This window comes from Lotus japonicus, chromosome 5 (genome assembly GCF_012489685.1).
Source record: "Lotus japonicus ecotype B-129 chromosome 5, LjGifu_v1.2".
Lineage (NCBI taxonomy): Eukaryota > Viridiplantae > Streptophyta > Magnoliopsida > Fabales > Fabaceae > Lotus > Lotus japonicus.
In genome coordinates this window covers 45,229,374-45,244,763 of record NC_080045.1, presented here as the reverse complement: position 1 = coordinate 45,244,763, position 15,390 = coordinate 45,229,374, and the positions used below count along the sequence as shown (strand labels likewise).

At 38.9% G+C, this 15,390-nt stretch overlaps 1 protein-coding gene across 1 annotated transcript; it reads left to right on the top strand.

Annotated features, from left to right (window-relative positions):
• Positions 1-7,692: 7,692 nt before the first annotated feature.
• On the top strand, positions 7,693-9,501 carry LOC130720825 (cytochrome P450 94A2-like). The gene has a single exon (XM_057571527.1). The coding sequence runs from the start codon at positions 7,774-7,776 to the stop codon at positions 9,310-9,312; it is 1,539 nt and encodes a 512-aa protein (XP_057427510.1). The 5' UTR covers positions 7,693-7,773; the 3' UTR covers positions 9,313-9,501.
• Positions 9,502-15,390: the final 5,889 nt, after the last annotated feature.

The following is a 15,390-nucleotide window of genomic DNA, read 5'->3' as shown; positions in this document are numbered from 1 at the left end:
ATTTTCCGTTATGTCGCCGGAATTCCGCCGGAATCAATTTGAGCCTAAAATACCCATTTTTGGAGTTTCTGGTGTAAAGCTTCAACCTTTAGGCTGAAAACTATCGCCTTAGCTTAGTGCTAGTAGGATTAGTTGTCATAAACGTCGTTGGTGACGTCCCTGCAAAATTTTATTTTTGGGATTTCAGTTTTGAAAAATCCTAAGTTAAAAATCATGACCAAAATACCCCTGCGACAGTTTTTGATTCGATAATTTTTCCGAGTTCAGAATACCCTTAGTTACGGCTTATGAAAGCATAGGAACCAAGTTTGATCGAAGAAAAATCGAGCCCCATAATTGCACAAAGTGGCCGAGCCGTATTAGGGGGGAGGAGGAAAATTTCCTTTTCCGAAAACTTGTCTTTCGCGCTAGTTTGTCGTACCTTAGGGTATAGATTACTTCGAGTAACCTTGGTAAGTATTGATAGCTTAGTTTCCGATAGATTCTGATAGTATTCTGTGATTTTATTGTAAAGGTGCTTTTGAGGATTTCCCCGAGGACCAACACTTTGAGAGCGAGGAAGCACTAGTTGATCATTCTGGAGAACTTTCAGGTGAGGGCTTCTCACTGAATCTCTAGTTAATGCTTAGGGTCGATGTTTCGACATTGTTTACTGTTTATGCACTGGAATTGTGTGTGATTGGAAAATGTTTTCTGAGGCTTCGGCTGACAATGTAGATGATTCATCTACTGAATGTTTTTGAGATTGTCTTACATGCTATGTGCTATGTGGGTAATCTAGGATGTGTGGTGCATGCTTTATATGCTAAGTGCTAAGTGTTTATGATGCGATTTATTGATATATGACATGTTGTTGATTGTGATGATTTAAATATGCTCTGTACTGGAATCTGAGTTTCTGAATGGTGAGAATAGCGGGCAGGTCATGCCGATTTTATTTTGAGAGTTTTGAGAAAGTTTGATAGGACGAACGAGGTTCGGGCCTTAATTTTGTTTAGTGGATCGAGACATCCTCTGAAAGCGACTTGGGATTGGGAGATCCTGAAAATGTATAAGACTTGCGATAAGACAAAATGGAATCTATTTTATAAAGAAAATTCATAAGACCTTAAATAACCTCAAAATCTTTAAGTAATGATAACAACCTCGAAGGAAGGCATTGGAAGTCAAATCATAGTTTTGGAAAAACGAGGAGTGTCGTCGGATCCAAGTGTTGAGTTTGTTGTTGTGCTGTTGGAGCAGCGTTTGTTGTTGTGCTGTTGGAGCAGCGTTTATTGTTGTGCTGTTGGAGCAGCGTTTGTTATTGTGCTGTTGGAGCAGCGTTTGTTGTGGTGCTGTTGGAGCAGCTATGTGTCGTTATGAAGTGTGTCTTTTGGTCGCAGAATCGACTTTACCTTAGGGTAAGCTTTTAGAGACTTTAACTTCCCTAGAACACGTGGCGACGTGTCGAGTGAGGACGGAGACGTTGTTTGACTAATCATTTTGCATACATGCAACATTAATGGGGTATTAACACAGGACGTACTCTGGACCTCGTCGGTTTCCAAAATGGTCATAAGACCCGGAATGCCGTGAAAGAGCGTTTATAGACGTCTCTTGTAGCAGACCGAAATGGCAGACCTACGGGTTTACTGCTGATCTGGCTACCTTTGTGTGGTGTAAGAGGCACGCGGGCCGAAATGGTTCCACCGTGGCTGGTGTTAGGGCTGATCCGTTTGATGTCCATCCCTTTCCGGAATGCATGTGGTTAACTAGGTTAACCTGCATATCATTTCATGCAACATGCATACTGACTTAGTGATGAGTGTGTTTGATACTTGTTAATTCTATTTGAGGCATGTTAACTGTGATTTATCGTCGTTTATATTCATCATGAGATATGCAACCCTAGGATGTTATCCCTAGTTAAGAGCCTAAGTGGCTATCCTATTATCTGTATCTATCCTTGCTATTATTTACATAATTCTTTGGAGTTGACCCTCGCGTCTTCTGTGTGTGCTTTGGCGAACAAACGCCCTTTATCAGATGTCTTTGGCGGACTTGTTCACGACGGTTCACCCTTCGGGGGAAACTAGAGTTGGGATGCTGGAACAGGAGCGCATCGCGATAGCGAGCGGAGGACGGAGGATGTACCTAGACTTAGTCGTTCTGGATTCAGATTCGGACGACGATCACGCTAGCATGTAGGATTGAGTGTTAGTGTGAGCTCCTCGAGATGGGATTAGTGTAGGAGTAGAGTCTTAGCTCTGAACATCATTTGTTTCATTCGGGACAGGGTAGTTTCCCACCTATAGCTTTTTGTGTGGTTTCGTTACGGGAATCACAGAGAGTTGGTTGGACTTAGGAAGTCTTGTTTCAGGCCGATGGGCCAGCTGATTCTCAGTTTTGAGGGATGGTGTTGCGGGCACTTCACCCTTTTCATTTGGTTTGCATATATTGCCTACGGGCGTTGCACTTTTCTTTCCGTCACTGGAGGTTACTCGTGACGAGGTTGCTACTTACAGCGGGGGCTGTTTATATATTGTATATTAGTTTTATTACTTTTCGCATTTGGGTTTTATTTATTTCAGTCTTGTCTTAGTTATAATCAAAAAAAATATATATATTCACGTTTTTCCGCATTAAGTTTACTTTTGGTTACTAAAGTGACGCCACCGAAATCGGGGTGTTACAATCGGCTCTTTCTTTGTCACAGGTTCACTCGAACCAAAGATCTGATACCACTGGTTCGGGAAATATGAGAACTCAGAATGAGAGTCTCCAAATCACACTTGAATTCTCGACATTCTTCCCCTCAAGTGTGGAGTTACAACCACATTACCATGCGATTTCATAGCCTCTTGCAGAGAATCACCATAGAATATCATATACATCATTACATGTCCTTCCGGGACAATAATAATTCTTTAATAATGAATTACATCTTTTATCATGTTAGATGAAATATTTACTTCTGGAAATATTTCAATCATAATGATACATGCAAAATATATCCCAACTCAAAGGACAAAGTTAAAAATTAGTGTTGGAAAAAAAAATATTGAATGGAGTATTACTTTAAACTATTTTTTTTAAAAAAAGAAGAACAAAAGAGTAATAACAATATTTGACCGATTCCATAAAAAAAACATTAAATGATACTAAAACCATATAAACTATAGTAAATGCGTATATGATGATTATGTATTCATGTCATGATAGTAGGCATAAAATATGGTGATCTTATTGAATTTTAAAAAAAAGAAGTCAACGGTTTAAAACCTAATATGGTGATCTCATTGAATGTTAAAAGAAAAAAGTCAATGGTTTAAAACCTAATAAATCATTATAAACGGCTGATTGTCATTTTTGTTTTCAATAAAAAACTGATTCCATTGAAAACAATTAGACCATATTTAATAAATTAAAGACTAATTAATTCATTGAAAGCAATTAAACCATATTTAACAACTATGTATTTCTTTGTTTTTGGTTCTCACTCTAGGTGTATCTCATCATTGGTAATATATCAAACATTTTCCTTAGATTCATACTATATCCATATAGTTTTCTTCACTTTCATTGAAAAATAATAAAAATAAGAGATATAAGACTTGTTTGTTTGCAGCTTTCAAGTTGTTTGCAGCTTTCAAAACAGTAAATTAAAAACATGTTTGGTACTACCTGTTTTTAAAAACTGTTTTTAAAAACAGTAAAAATGAGGTGACGAGAAAGTAAAACGTCAATAACTCAAAAAAAATTAATAAGTAAAATACACTTACCCTCAAGGTTTCTCAAAATAACACTCCACTCCATTCTTATCTTAAATCTACACTCCACCTCATTTCTCTCTAATAAGTTAACATCATCTAAATGATGCTAACAAAATATTCCTTTTAAATTAATTAATTATTTTAAATTATTTAATAATAAGTCAAGTGATCAAATTATTTATTTTAGATGCTTAATAACATAATCCACGTATTTTTTTCATGAAAAATAATAAACATGAAACATTCTCCTGATTCTCGGGAATTTTTTTTTTAAATTTTAAATAGATCATTTTTTTTGACAGAATTAAATTTTAAATAGATCATGGCATGTATAGTAGAATGCTAAAAAAATAAATCTAAAACCATTTAAACCCCAATTAAATAACACCACCACAGGAATGTAACCAATTGTACATGTAACGATAAAAATAAACTACTAGTCCTTTGTCGCCACAAGAGATGAACAATACTCCCTCCGTCCCTTATTATAAGTCACTCTTTTTGAGTTTTTCTTATCTCATAATATAAGTCACTTTACATTATTTATGGAGCATTAATTATATTTTTCCATGTTTACCCTCATATTTAATACTCATTCAAAGAATTTTTATATTCCTAAATTTTGCTTGATTTCCAAGACCCTTATAGTTTAAAGGTATTGGAATGTTAATATGGAGAGAGAATTTCATGAGGGTGATTTTGGAAAGTGTCTTTAAAAAACTACAAATTTATTGCTCTTAACAATTTTTCTTAATCATAGAGAATTGGGTAAAAGTGACTTATAATAGGGGACGGAGGGAGTATTAGCCTTAATTTACTTGATCTTCTTCTTTGATCTCATCTGATTACTCTGAGCACACTTCTTTTTCCGGCAGTTTACAGCCCTTCGATGCAAACGAGCATAGCATTTGCGGCAAATTATCTAGGGAGAATGAAAAATTCCCTCGAAGTGTCTAATCAGGTCCCTAAACCCACTAGAATGAAAAATACGTAAATTTTGGTTTAGGGTTAAACCTGAAAATCGTCCCTGAACTTTGAGCGAGATTTGATTTTCGTCCCTCGTCGGAAAATCTTCCTATGGACACCCTCAAAATTATGCTTTTTTTTAGAAATCGTCCTTGCCGCCGATGGAGCTCCGGCCGCCTTGCCCAGTGTCCGTTTTGAGTCTATGTGGACATGCCACATCATTTAATGAAATGACTTGTAAATTTTTTAAAAAAATAAAATAAAAATTAACATAATTAAATGTTAATTAAGCCTCCAAAATTTTCCTAATTAAAGCTCTAACCCTAAAATTAAAACTAGCACTAACAAAACAAAATTGTCACAACCAAACAGACCCACGTTTGTAAAATCAACAATCTAAGAGTTTGAGTAGGGGTGTACAAGACCCGGCCCTACCCGCCAACCCGTCCCGGCCCAAGCCTTTTGGGCCGGGTTCAACCCGGCCCGATCATTAAAAGATGTCGGGTTAGGGTTGATCATTGAGTTATCTGGCTTCGGGTCGGGTCGGGTTCGGGTTGACATTCGGGCCACCCGACCCGTCCCACATATATATTTTATAAAATTTTAATTTGTTATAATGGTAAAAAAGTGATAGATGGTGCTCAAGTTTATCTTACCATGTGGATGATATGAAAATGTTTAACATCTATCTTACTAATTAAATAAACGTTGGTTAAAAGATGAACACTTTCATGCTTTAACAAGAGAAAATCATGTAATGCACATGTGAGACAAGTGAAGAGAGATCAAACAAAATGAGTGACACGTGCATATAGATCAAATAAAATGTAAATCTCTCAAGTGCAATAGATTATGACATAGATTATGCAAGAATTGGTCATTTCAAGCTCTTTCTTCTAAAAAATAGTTCTCACTTGTAACCTTTTAGTATGTTATTGTCTTTAAATTTTATAATTAGTTTGTCTTAGATTTATTGTCCCTCGGGTCAACCCAGTCTCGTCCTACAAAGACCCGTCCTAAATTGGACCCGCATATTGTCGGGTTTCTTCGGGTCTAGGGACGGGTTAGGGTCTAAGAATTGACCCGATCAATATTTAGGGCCGGGTTAGGATTAACCAAAACCCGTCTCAACCCGTCACTTGTACACCCCTAAGTTTGAGATAAAGAAACAAACTTTTCAAAGTTCCTTCCTTACCCACCAAAGAGAAGGAGATGAACAATGTTGCAGAACCCGTCTTTTTGTCTCTACAAGAACAAAAATCAAACCTTTCTAGTTCTAGTACATTCAGAGAGTATAAAGGAATAATGGGTAATAGTTATCTCTCTCAATTTCTATGTATCTCTCTGTTTCGGTGTTCTGTTGAAGAAAATCAAATGGTTGAGTTGAACTCGGTAACTGAAAGGGGAAAGTAGAGTCACAATTGTCGCACAACGTTCATGGACACCTGCAAATCGGCAAACCCGCAACTCACCATTGTTTGGGCCTCATCAAGCTCCGTCTACAGTCGCAAGGAGAAGGTTTCGTTCTCCGAATCGGATCGGGGCGACAACCCGCAAGCCTCTACGCCACGACGAAGAAAGCCGATGAGGAAATCACCCATACCCACAACCAGATCTACTGGTTATCCATCACCGGGTTGAGATTCTTCACCGTTTACAGACCCTGGGGCATGGCTTACTTCTCCTTCACTCGCAACATTCTTCAAGGGAAACCCATCACCATGTACCGGGGCAAGAAGTTTTGTGCTTTGATTGTTAGATCTGAGATTGATTTTTCATTTTTGGGATTTTGGATGGAGAAGATGAAGATGATGATGAACAAAATGAACATTCATATGCTTTTTGAGTTTTAAATTTTTTAAATTTATATTCTACATTTTTTGTTCTTAATGATGAAGAAGATGATGATGAAGAAGATCATTGAATATGAATATTAAAAGAGATAAATGGCGTTTTTTATCTGATTTTATTAAGAGATGAAGTTAGGTTAGTGTTAGTGTTTTAATTAGAAAAGATTTGGGGGCTTAATTAAAATTTAATTATGTTAGTTTTTATTTTATTTTAAATAAAATTTACACGTCATTTCATTAAATGATATGACATGTCCACATGGGCTCAAAACAGACACTGGGTACGGCGGCCAGAGATGACAAGGACGGTTTCAAAAAAAAAAACATAATTTTGAGAGCGTCTATAGGAAGATTTCCCGACGAGGGACGAAAATCAAATCTCACTCAAAGTTCAGGTACGATTTTCAGATTTAACCCTTTGGTTTATTGCTATTAGTAATAATTGTTGAAGCTCTCTCGTTAATAGTTAACAAAAGCTATAAAATTTAGGATAATTTCGTACATTTAGTCCTTAATTTAGGTAACAATAAATTTTTTTTTCTTTTCTGATAAATGAAGTTTAATATATTTTAGAAATAATTTTACCATAAGTTAAATATTTTATTTTTGAAACAACCATAAGTTAATTTGAATTTTTAATATTTTTTTAACAGAATTTTTTATATTTGTTGTTCAAAAGTTTTTGCTATATAATATCTTAAAAATTTCTAAGTAAATAAATATATTTTAATTATTTTTAAACACTTAAAATAATTAATTGAGTTAAAAAGAATATTCCGTTATCATTTTTTAGATGGTGTTAACTTGTTAGAGATAAGTAGGGAATTTTCCTAATGTATCAAAAAAAAAAAAAAAAGATAAGTGGGGTGGAGTGTCATTTTGACAAACCTAGAGGGGTTTACTCAAAATTAAAATATTGGTACACGTGTTGTTTCCGGTGAAGCACAATACGATAAAAATCACATTGCCACACGTGTTGTTTCCGGTGGCCGGTGGGTTTAGACACTCCAAAACATATTTTATCAATTAGTGTCAGAACACAAACCTGTGAATCAGAGTGCACTGAAATAAAATCATATATATATATATATATATATATATATATATATATAGAGAAGATAAGAGTTAAGAGGAGTAACCACGAGAATAGATAAACAAACCAAGCAGCTACCTACGTCTCTAGTCTCTACTCCAAGTCCAGCTCAATGGAGCTTGAAACCTTAGCTCCATTGCTTCTTCTCTTCACTACTGTCATTTGGTTCTTAGCCACCACAACATTATTAAAATCCTCAAATCCCAAAACCACACCACAATCTTCCACTTCCACTACCACCGCCATTCCCAAACCTTACCCCATCATCGGCTCCGTCTTTCAAATCACTGCCAATAGTCACCGCCGCATTCACTGGGTCGCCGACATCCTCCGCACCTCCTCCACCTTCGTCCTCCACCGTGCCTTCGGCTCCCGCCAGGTTTTCACAGCAAACCCCGCCGTAGTCCAGCACATTCTCAAGACCAACTTCCCCTGCTACCGCAAAGGCCCCACTCTCCGCCGCGCCATCGGGGATTTCCTCGGCGACGGCATCTTCAACGCTGACGGCGACAACTGGAAGTTCCAGCGCCAAATCTCTAGCCACGAGTTCAACACCCGCTCCCTCCGCCGATTCGTTGAAACCGTCGTCGACGGCGAACTCTCCGACCGCCTTATCCCTATCCTCTCCCAAGCGGAACTCAACAAAACCACCCTCCCTGACTTCCAAGACATCCTCCAACGCTTCACGTTTGACAATATCTGCAGAATCGCCTTCGGTTTCGACCCGGAGTATCTCCTCCCTTCCCTCCCGGAAACCGCGTTTGCCAAAGCCTTCGACGACGGAACTCGAATCAGCAGCGAGAGGTTCAACGCCGCAGTTCCCTTGCTCTGGAAATTGAACCACCTCCTCAACGTTGGCTCCGAGAAGCGTCTCAGAGAAGCCATCGCCGAGGTTCGTGGCCTCGCCGGAAAAATCGTAAGGGAGAAGAAGCAACACCTTCAATCAAAACCGGAATCTGAACCTGAATCGTTGGATCTATTGTCACGATTTCTGAGGAGTGGCCATTCCGATGAGCAATTTGTGACGGACATTGTGATAAGCTTCATCCTCGCCGGGAGAGACACCACCTCCGCCGCACTCACGTGGTTCTTCTGGCTTCTCTGGAAGCATCCTCACGTGGAGCGTCACGTGCTGGGGGAGGTGACGGGGAAATCGGAGGCGTTGGTTTTCGATGAGGTGAAAGACATGGTGTACACTCACGCGGCGTTGTGCGAGAGCATGAGGTTGTACCCGCCGGTGCCGGTGGACACGAAGGAGGCGGCGTACGACGACGTTTTACCAGATGGGACGGTGGTGAAGAAAGGGTGGAGGGTGGCGTATCATGTTTACGCGATGGGGAGATCCGAGAAAATATGGGGCTCCGATTGGGGTGAGTTTCGACCTGAGAGGTGGTTGAATCGGGTTGAGGATGATGGGAAGTGGGTTTTTGTTGGGGTGGATCCGTTTAGCTACCCGGTGTTTCAGGCGGGGCCGAGAGTGTGTTTGGGGAAGGAAATGGCGTTTTTGCAGATGAAGAGGGTGGTGGCTGGGGTTATGAGGAGGTTTAAGGTTGTGCCGGCGGTGGCGGAAGGGGTGGAGCCGGAGTACACGGCGCACCTTACGTCGTTGGTGAAAGGTGGCTTGCCCGTTAGGATTGAGGAGCGCAGGTGAATGAATGGATGTAATTATGTTCGTTATTCGGCCACATAAAAATGTTGGTTGCATTTGCATGATTTCTAGGGTACATACTTGGGTACCCATAAAATCAAATGAGTGTAGGCTACAGGAGTGAAGTGTATCAGTAATCTTTGTCCACTTAATATGACGTGAATAAGTAAGAGCTGACTGGATTCTTTTTTATGTTATCACCCCAGTTGAATTTTAGTTTACTAAATATGTCCAATGTTTTTTAATAATTACCTCTATAAATTTAGTTTTTAACCACAATTAATATTTAGGGTTCCATTATTTGCTTCCATCGCAGCACACAAAAATAGGAAAATGGTTTGATGTTCTTCAAACCCAGTATTTGTAATCCTTACAAATTAGGCCCCAAGATGCCAGTCCTGCCTTCCACCGTGAAGCCACCACGCCGCCGGAGATGCCAAACTGCCACCGCGACCAGGAACACCCTGTGCGTCCTCGCTGCTCTGTTCTTTTATTTCTCCCTCACAATCTCATTCTCTTATCCTTCAGTTCAACTCCTCGCTACTGCGAATCGCTTCTCCCTGGAACCGGCGCCGCCATTCTCCCTCATCACTGATCTCCTCTTTGCCCTCTTCTCCTTCGCTTCTCTCCCTCTGTTTCGACGTCACCACGCCGCACACCGTGCTCAGGGCTACCACCACCAAAGGCTTCGGATCCTTCACAAAGCACTCTCTTCGCTGCCGCGAACGGCATGGCTGAGCCGCCCAGATCTCTCTCTCTCCTCCGCGTGTGCCCTGTTTTTTTTTCCTTTGTTTCCTCCCTTTACTTCATTTTTTGGCCGTGTGTAATAGAGAAGAACTATTCATCTGTTGGAAAAATTTCAACTTTTTACCTATTTGCTTTTCCCCTATTACGGATTATATTGGTTCTTTTGTGTTTGGAAGTGAATGAAAAAAGTAAAAGATTTTGGGTTTGTGCTTACTTCGTCTCCGTCAGTCCTGTGCCAATATTTGTTTTTTTTTTACCCTAAACCAGTTGCCAAACGAAGAACAGATGTGAAAGTAGATGAAAAAATTATCTGAAAAAGTTAATCTAGTGTCCACAATTTTTTCACCTAACAAGAGGACTGAATTCGAAAAAGAGAAGGTTATGGAGTTAGTTTATAATTACAATAAACTTATAGGTTGATTCAGAGTTTTAAGAAGTCCACAATATTATTAATTAATAAATCCAAGTGTAATTTTTCTATTGGTACATGTCACTCCTGTATTTGACCCATAATTTTTTTGCTTGTACCAGAGGAAATGCCGATTTCTAGTGTTAAGCACCTCTTCATATCATGCAAAGATCAACACCATTACACCAGTACCATATACTCCCTCCGTTCCTTAATATAAGCCACATTTTTTGAAAAAAAATTGTTCCTAAATATAAGTCACTTTCTAATATTTATGAAACATTAAATAATTTTTTCCAAATTCACCCTCATATTTAATATGAAAGAGATTATGAACTTTTTGAATATTAACTTGGAGAGAGAAAATTATAGGAAAGTAAATAAGGGTAGTCTAGGAAAGCTAATTATTTCCTTTACAAATTTATTGTTAGTAACTACTTTTCTTAATCTAAGAGAATTAGTTATTTGTGACTTATAAATAGAAACAGAGGGAGTAGTTTTGTATAATGAAGAGATGATGTTTGTAGATTTATGTGTACAATGTTTAATTAAGCAAGTTTTAATATCCTCACACTCTCCATAAAAGAAAATATATACACTCACACTCATTTTTTCTTATATCTTAATTTCACTTTTTTTTTTAATCTTTTTCATTATTTTCCTCACATCACTTTCTCATTTTTTTTCATTTTCTATTTTTTGTTACTCAAGGTGTGGATGAACAATATTGTGTGTCAAGATAACATTATATAATCAAAAGAGATAAGGAGGGGAAGAGGAAAGAAGTAGACTAGAGACTGAAAAGATGAGAGGGAATTATTGGATAAGATGATTTGTATGATTGAGAGAAATGAAGGAAAAAAAAAAATCGTAGAAAATAGTATGAATAAAACAAAACAAAAAAAACCAAAAAAATGAATTGTATGAATAATATGACTCACGTTAAACAATAATAATACCTAAAGATTTTTTTTTTGAAATGAATAATAATACCTAAAGATAGAAAGAGAAAAGTTATGTGTTTGTGCGGTATTTTAATTTTTTATGATCTATGCATCATTATTAAAAATGTAATATTACGTTCAAAAAAAAAAATGTAATATTAACTATTTTAATATTTTTCATCTTAGAGTTATCTATATTTATATATATCTATATATATCTATTTAATATACTAAAAGAAGGTTTTTTCTAGAATGTTTTGTCACGTGGAACCCTCATATCATCCAAATTCCCTCCGAAACAAAAAACCAATAACACATTCCTATATAAAAAAACTACATATATCTGTAAATATTAAAAGTAATTTGTATTGGTATAAAGATGGCACCTAGAGAGAATGGCTCCAACTTCTCTCTAGCAAAACAAAGGCCGCGGGTGGATACAATCAGAGGCAAGGAAGCATGCAGACAGGATTTTGCGGCTGAATAGTCAAGGAGGAATGCTTCTAGCAAAGAGATTAGACCTCGCAACAGTGTTAACAACCAAGATTCTCGGAATCGTGAACAATCCACCTTCACGCTGTTTGTTGATGGTCTGTCGGTGGAAACTACATACAACCAGGTGAAGGTAGCTTTTAGTAGATGGGGGGAGTGGCTGGGATTTTTGTCCAACGCACCATAAACAGGGAAGGAAAACGAAATTTGGTTTTGTTCGATTATATGATATTGTAGATGCAAACAGGGCTATCAAACAACAACATGGCAGATACTTGAACGGGGCTAAACTTTCGGTGGAGATGGCTAGAGTTCCTTATTCAAGAAAACACAACCTGTTTCGACATTTGCTCAAAAGAACCACCCTGGGTCGATAACTCCAAATTCAACTACTGGGCAACATGGAAAATGAAAATGGAGACGTAAAACAAAGCAAGCGGTTCCAGTAATAAATGATTATTCATGTTGCTATAGCACAAAGAAGGAGGATCATGAACGACTGGGGAGAATGGCAGTGGCTTCTATCAGAGGAGTGCGTAACATGGGCGCCTTACAAAACTTCTTAATATCCAAAGGTTGGTCTCGAACGAAAGTTAAATCCTTGGGTGCTAAGGAAGTTGTGTTGGAATTTGTTGGACAATCTGCAAGTGCACAGATATCTCCGGGTTTTAATATCGAATCCACAGGGACCGTGAGTGAGAATTATGGTTTAAGCTTGAAGCTTGTGAGTTTTGAAAGGAAGGAAATTTCAGATTTTGAGTTGGTTGATTGTGATAAAAGGGTTTGCAAAATAAGTAAAAGTAAAGAGTTGAAATTATCAATTGATGGAAATGCCTTGGGTTATCGATCATCCAATCCTCTCTAGTCAACCTACTCTATGCATATGAAACCTTGATTCAAACTCGTGTTGTTCTAGCCTATTTACTCACTTATTGATTCCTCACATAAGCAATTCTCTCATACTAAAAGCTAAGCCCAATTCCTGTTGTACTTAGTCATTTATATGAGGTTTTAGATCATGCAAATCCAGGCCAACAAAACCCAACCCTTACTTTATTCCTAGTAGCAAGCATAGAAGGATCAATGTCAACCCAAGTCCCTAAACCACAACAATCTTCCGATATGATTATAGTTTAGCCTTTAGCAAGTGTGCGCACCAAAAGCACTTCCTAAGCTTCAATACTTGGTAAAATTATAAGAAAAAGTCATATGTTCTGAACAAAATGGCCTAAGGCATTATTTATAGGCAACCATGTCGAGCAGGGGCGCTGCCCTGGGGCGCTTGAGCGCCTATAAGGCAGAAGCTAGCAACCCTGCTACTGGAAGGCTGGCGTGTGAGCGCCAGGCATGGGCGCTTGAGCGCCAGCCACACGTTTTGATGGCATTTTGGCTTCTTGTAACCCCCCTTTGAATGTTTCCATCAATTCTTCAAGCTTTTTTGTCTTCCCTCTTCATGAGTTACCTGCTGAAGTACTTAAGGACCAAGACAAGGAAAAATATCAAGACATTCAAAGGGTTTTTAAGCACAATAGTTCTCACAATTCCATGGAAAACACATGCAAGTCCTAGATTGGAATTTTTTAATTGATTCAGAATTAAGCTCAATTGTGTTTTATGATTGACTATATTCTCAAATTATGATGTAGGATTTAAGTTCTCAAGGAAAAATGGCATATTATTATGAGACATAGAGAATTTTTGGATCATCAGGGTGCCCAACGCCTATGGCGGTTCCAGAAACCCAACCATGAAGTAACTGGGTGCCCAACACCTATAAAGGGCCGTACAACACTCTGCACATATGCAAAATCATTATAAAAGGATTTTCTTCATCTTCAAACGGTAGAACTCGAAACCAGAGAGAGAAAAACAGAACCCGAACTTGAGAGAAAGGAAATCCACGAAGAAAGGAGGAGTTCTTGCACCCTCCGTCGAGCTGGGAACACGCCGACGACGACACGGATCATCTTCTTCTTCTCTGTTTCTTTTTGTAAGCTTCAAAGCATCCATGAAAATGGATAGCTAACTTTCTTTGTGTTGGGATTGGATGTAGTCTTTTATCTTAGATGTATCCATCTTGATTCTCATGTATAAATTCATGTTTCTATGTGTTGATTTCAATGATCTATCTTGCTCTTAATGCTTGTTTTAGAATGATCAACTAAAACTTATTTTATGATTTGATTAAGTAGTGGAAACTAGTTACTTGAATCTGTAACACCCCGATTTCGGTGGCGTCACTTTAGTAACCAAAAGTAAACTTAATGCGGAAAAACGTGAAATATTTTTTTTTTCGATAATAACTAAGACAAGACTGAATTAAATAAAACCCAAAAGCGAAAAGCAATAGAACTAATATACAATATATAAACAGCCCCCGCTGTAAGTAACAACCTCGTCACGAGTAACCTCCAGTGACGGAAAGAAAAGTGCAACGCCCGTAGGCAATATATACAAACCAAATGAAAAGGGTGAAGTGCCCGCAACACCATCCCTCAAAACTGAGAATCAGCTGACCCAATGGCCTGAAAATAAGACCTCCTAAGTCCAACCAACTCTCTGTGATTCCCGTAAGGAAACCACACAAAAAGCTATAGGCGGATCTACCCTGTCCCCTAAGTAACAAATGAAGCAAGACTGTCAGAGCTAAAACTCTACTCCTACACTAATCCTAACTCGAGGAGCTCATACCAACACTCAAAACTATGTGCTAGCATGATCGTCGTCTGAATCAGAATCCAGAACGACCAAGTCTACCAGCCCTATCCGTCCTCCCCTCGCAACCGCAGTGCGCTCCGATGCTGGACTCACGGGCTTAGGGCCCGAACCCTGATCATCAATGATCGCAACAGAGGGTGCACTAGACCCTGCCGAAGGCACTCCCACTAGAAACTCCTCTGAGGGATCCTCCTCCTCTGAAGATGACGGTGGCGGCGGTGCTCCTCCGAATCCTGGTCCGCAGTGAATGCCCGGTGGCAAGTTGAAGCTGATAGAGCATCGCCTCAACACTCCTGACCTCAAGAGTCCTCCACTGTCCACGTGGTCCTCCATGATGCGCCCCGAATACGTCGCTCGGTGGCTCGCGGGGTCAACCACCCACGACCCGGGGTCGTCCTGATCTATCATCTCGTACCTAATCCCCCCCGAAGGGTGGACCATGGTGAACCAGTCCGCAATATTCATCTGACAAAAGACGTTGTCCGCCAAAGCACACACAGAAGACGCGAGGGTCAACTCTAAAGAACTATGTAGATAATAAACCCAATAGGTACAAATAATAGATAGCCACTTAGGCTTATAGCTAAAGATGTCATTCCTAGGGTTGCATGTTCCACAATAACATAAACACAATAATAGCAGATAGCATGTTCCAAATAGGTTTAACAATTACCAATCACACTCAACAACTAAATTAGTATGCATGTTGCATGATATGTATGCAGGTTAACCCAGTCAACCACATGCATTCCGGAAAGGGATGGACATCAA

Coding starts and splice junctions, on each gene's coding strand:
- LOC130720825 (XM_057571527.1), top strand. CDS start 7,774: ATGGAGCTTGAAACCTTAGCTCCATTGCTTCTTCTCTTCACTACTGTC.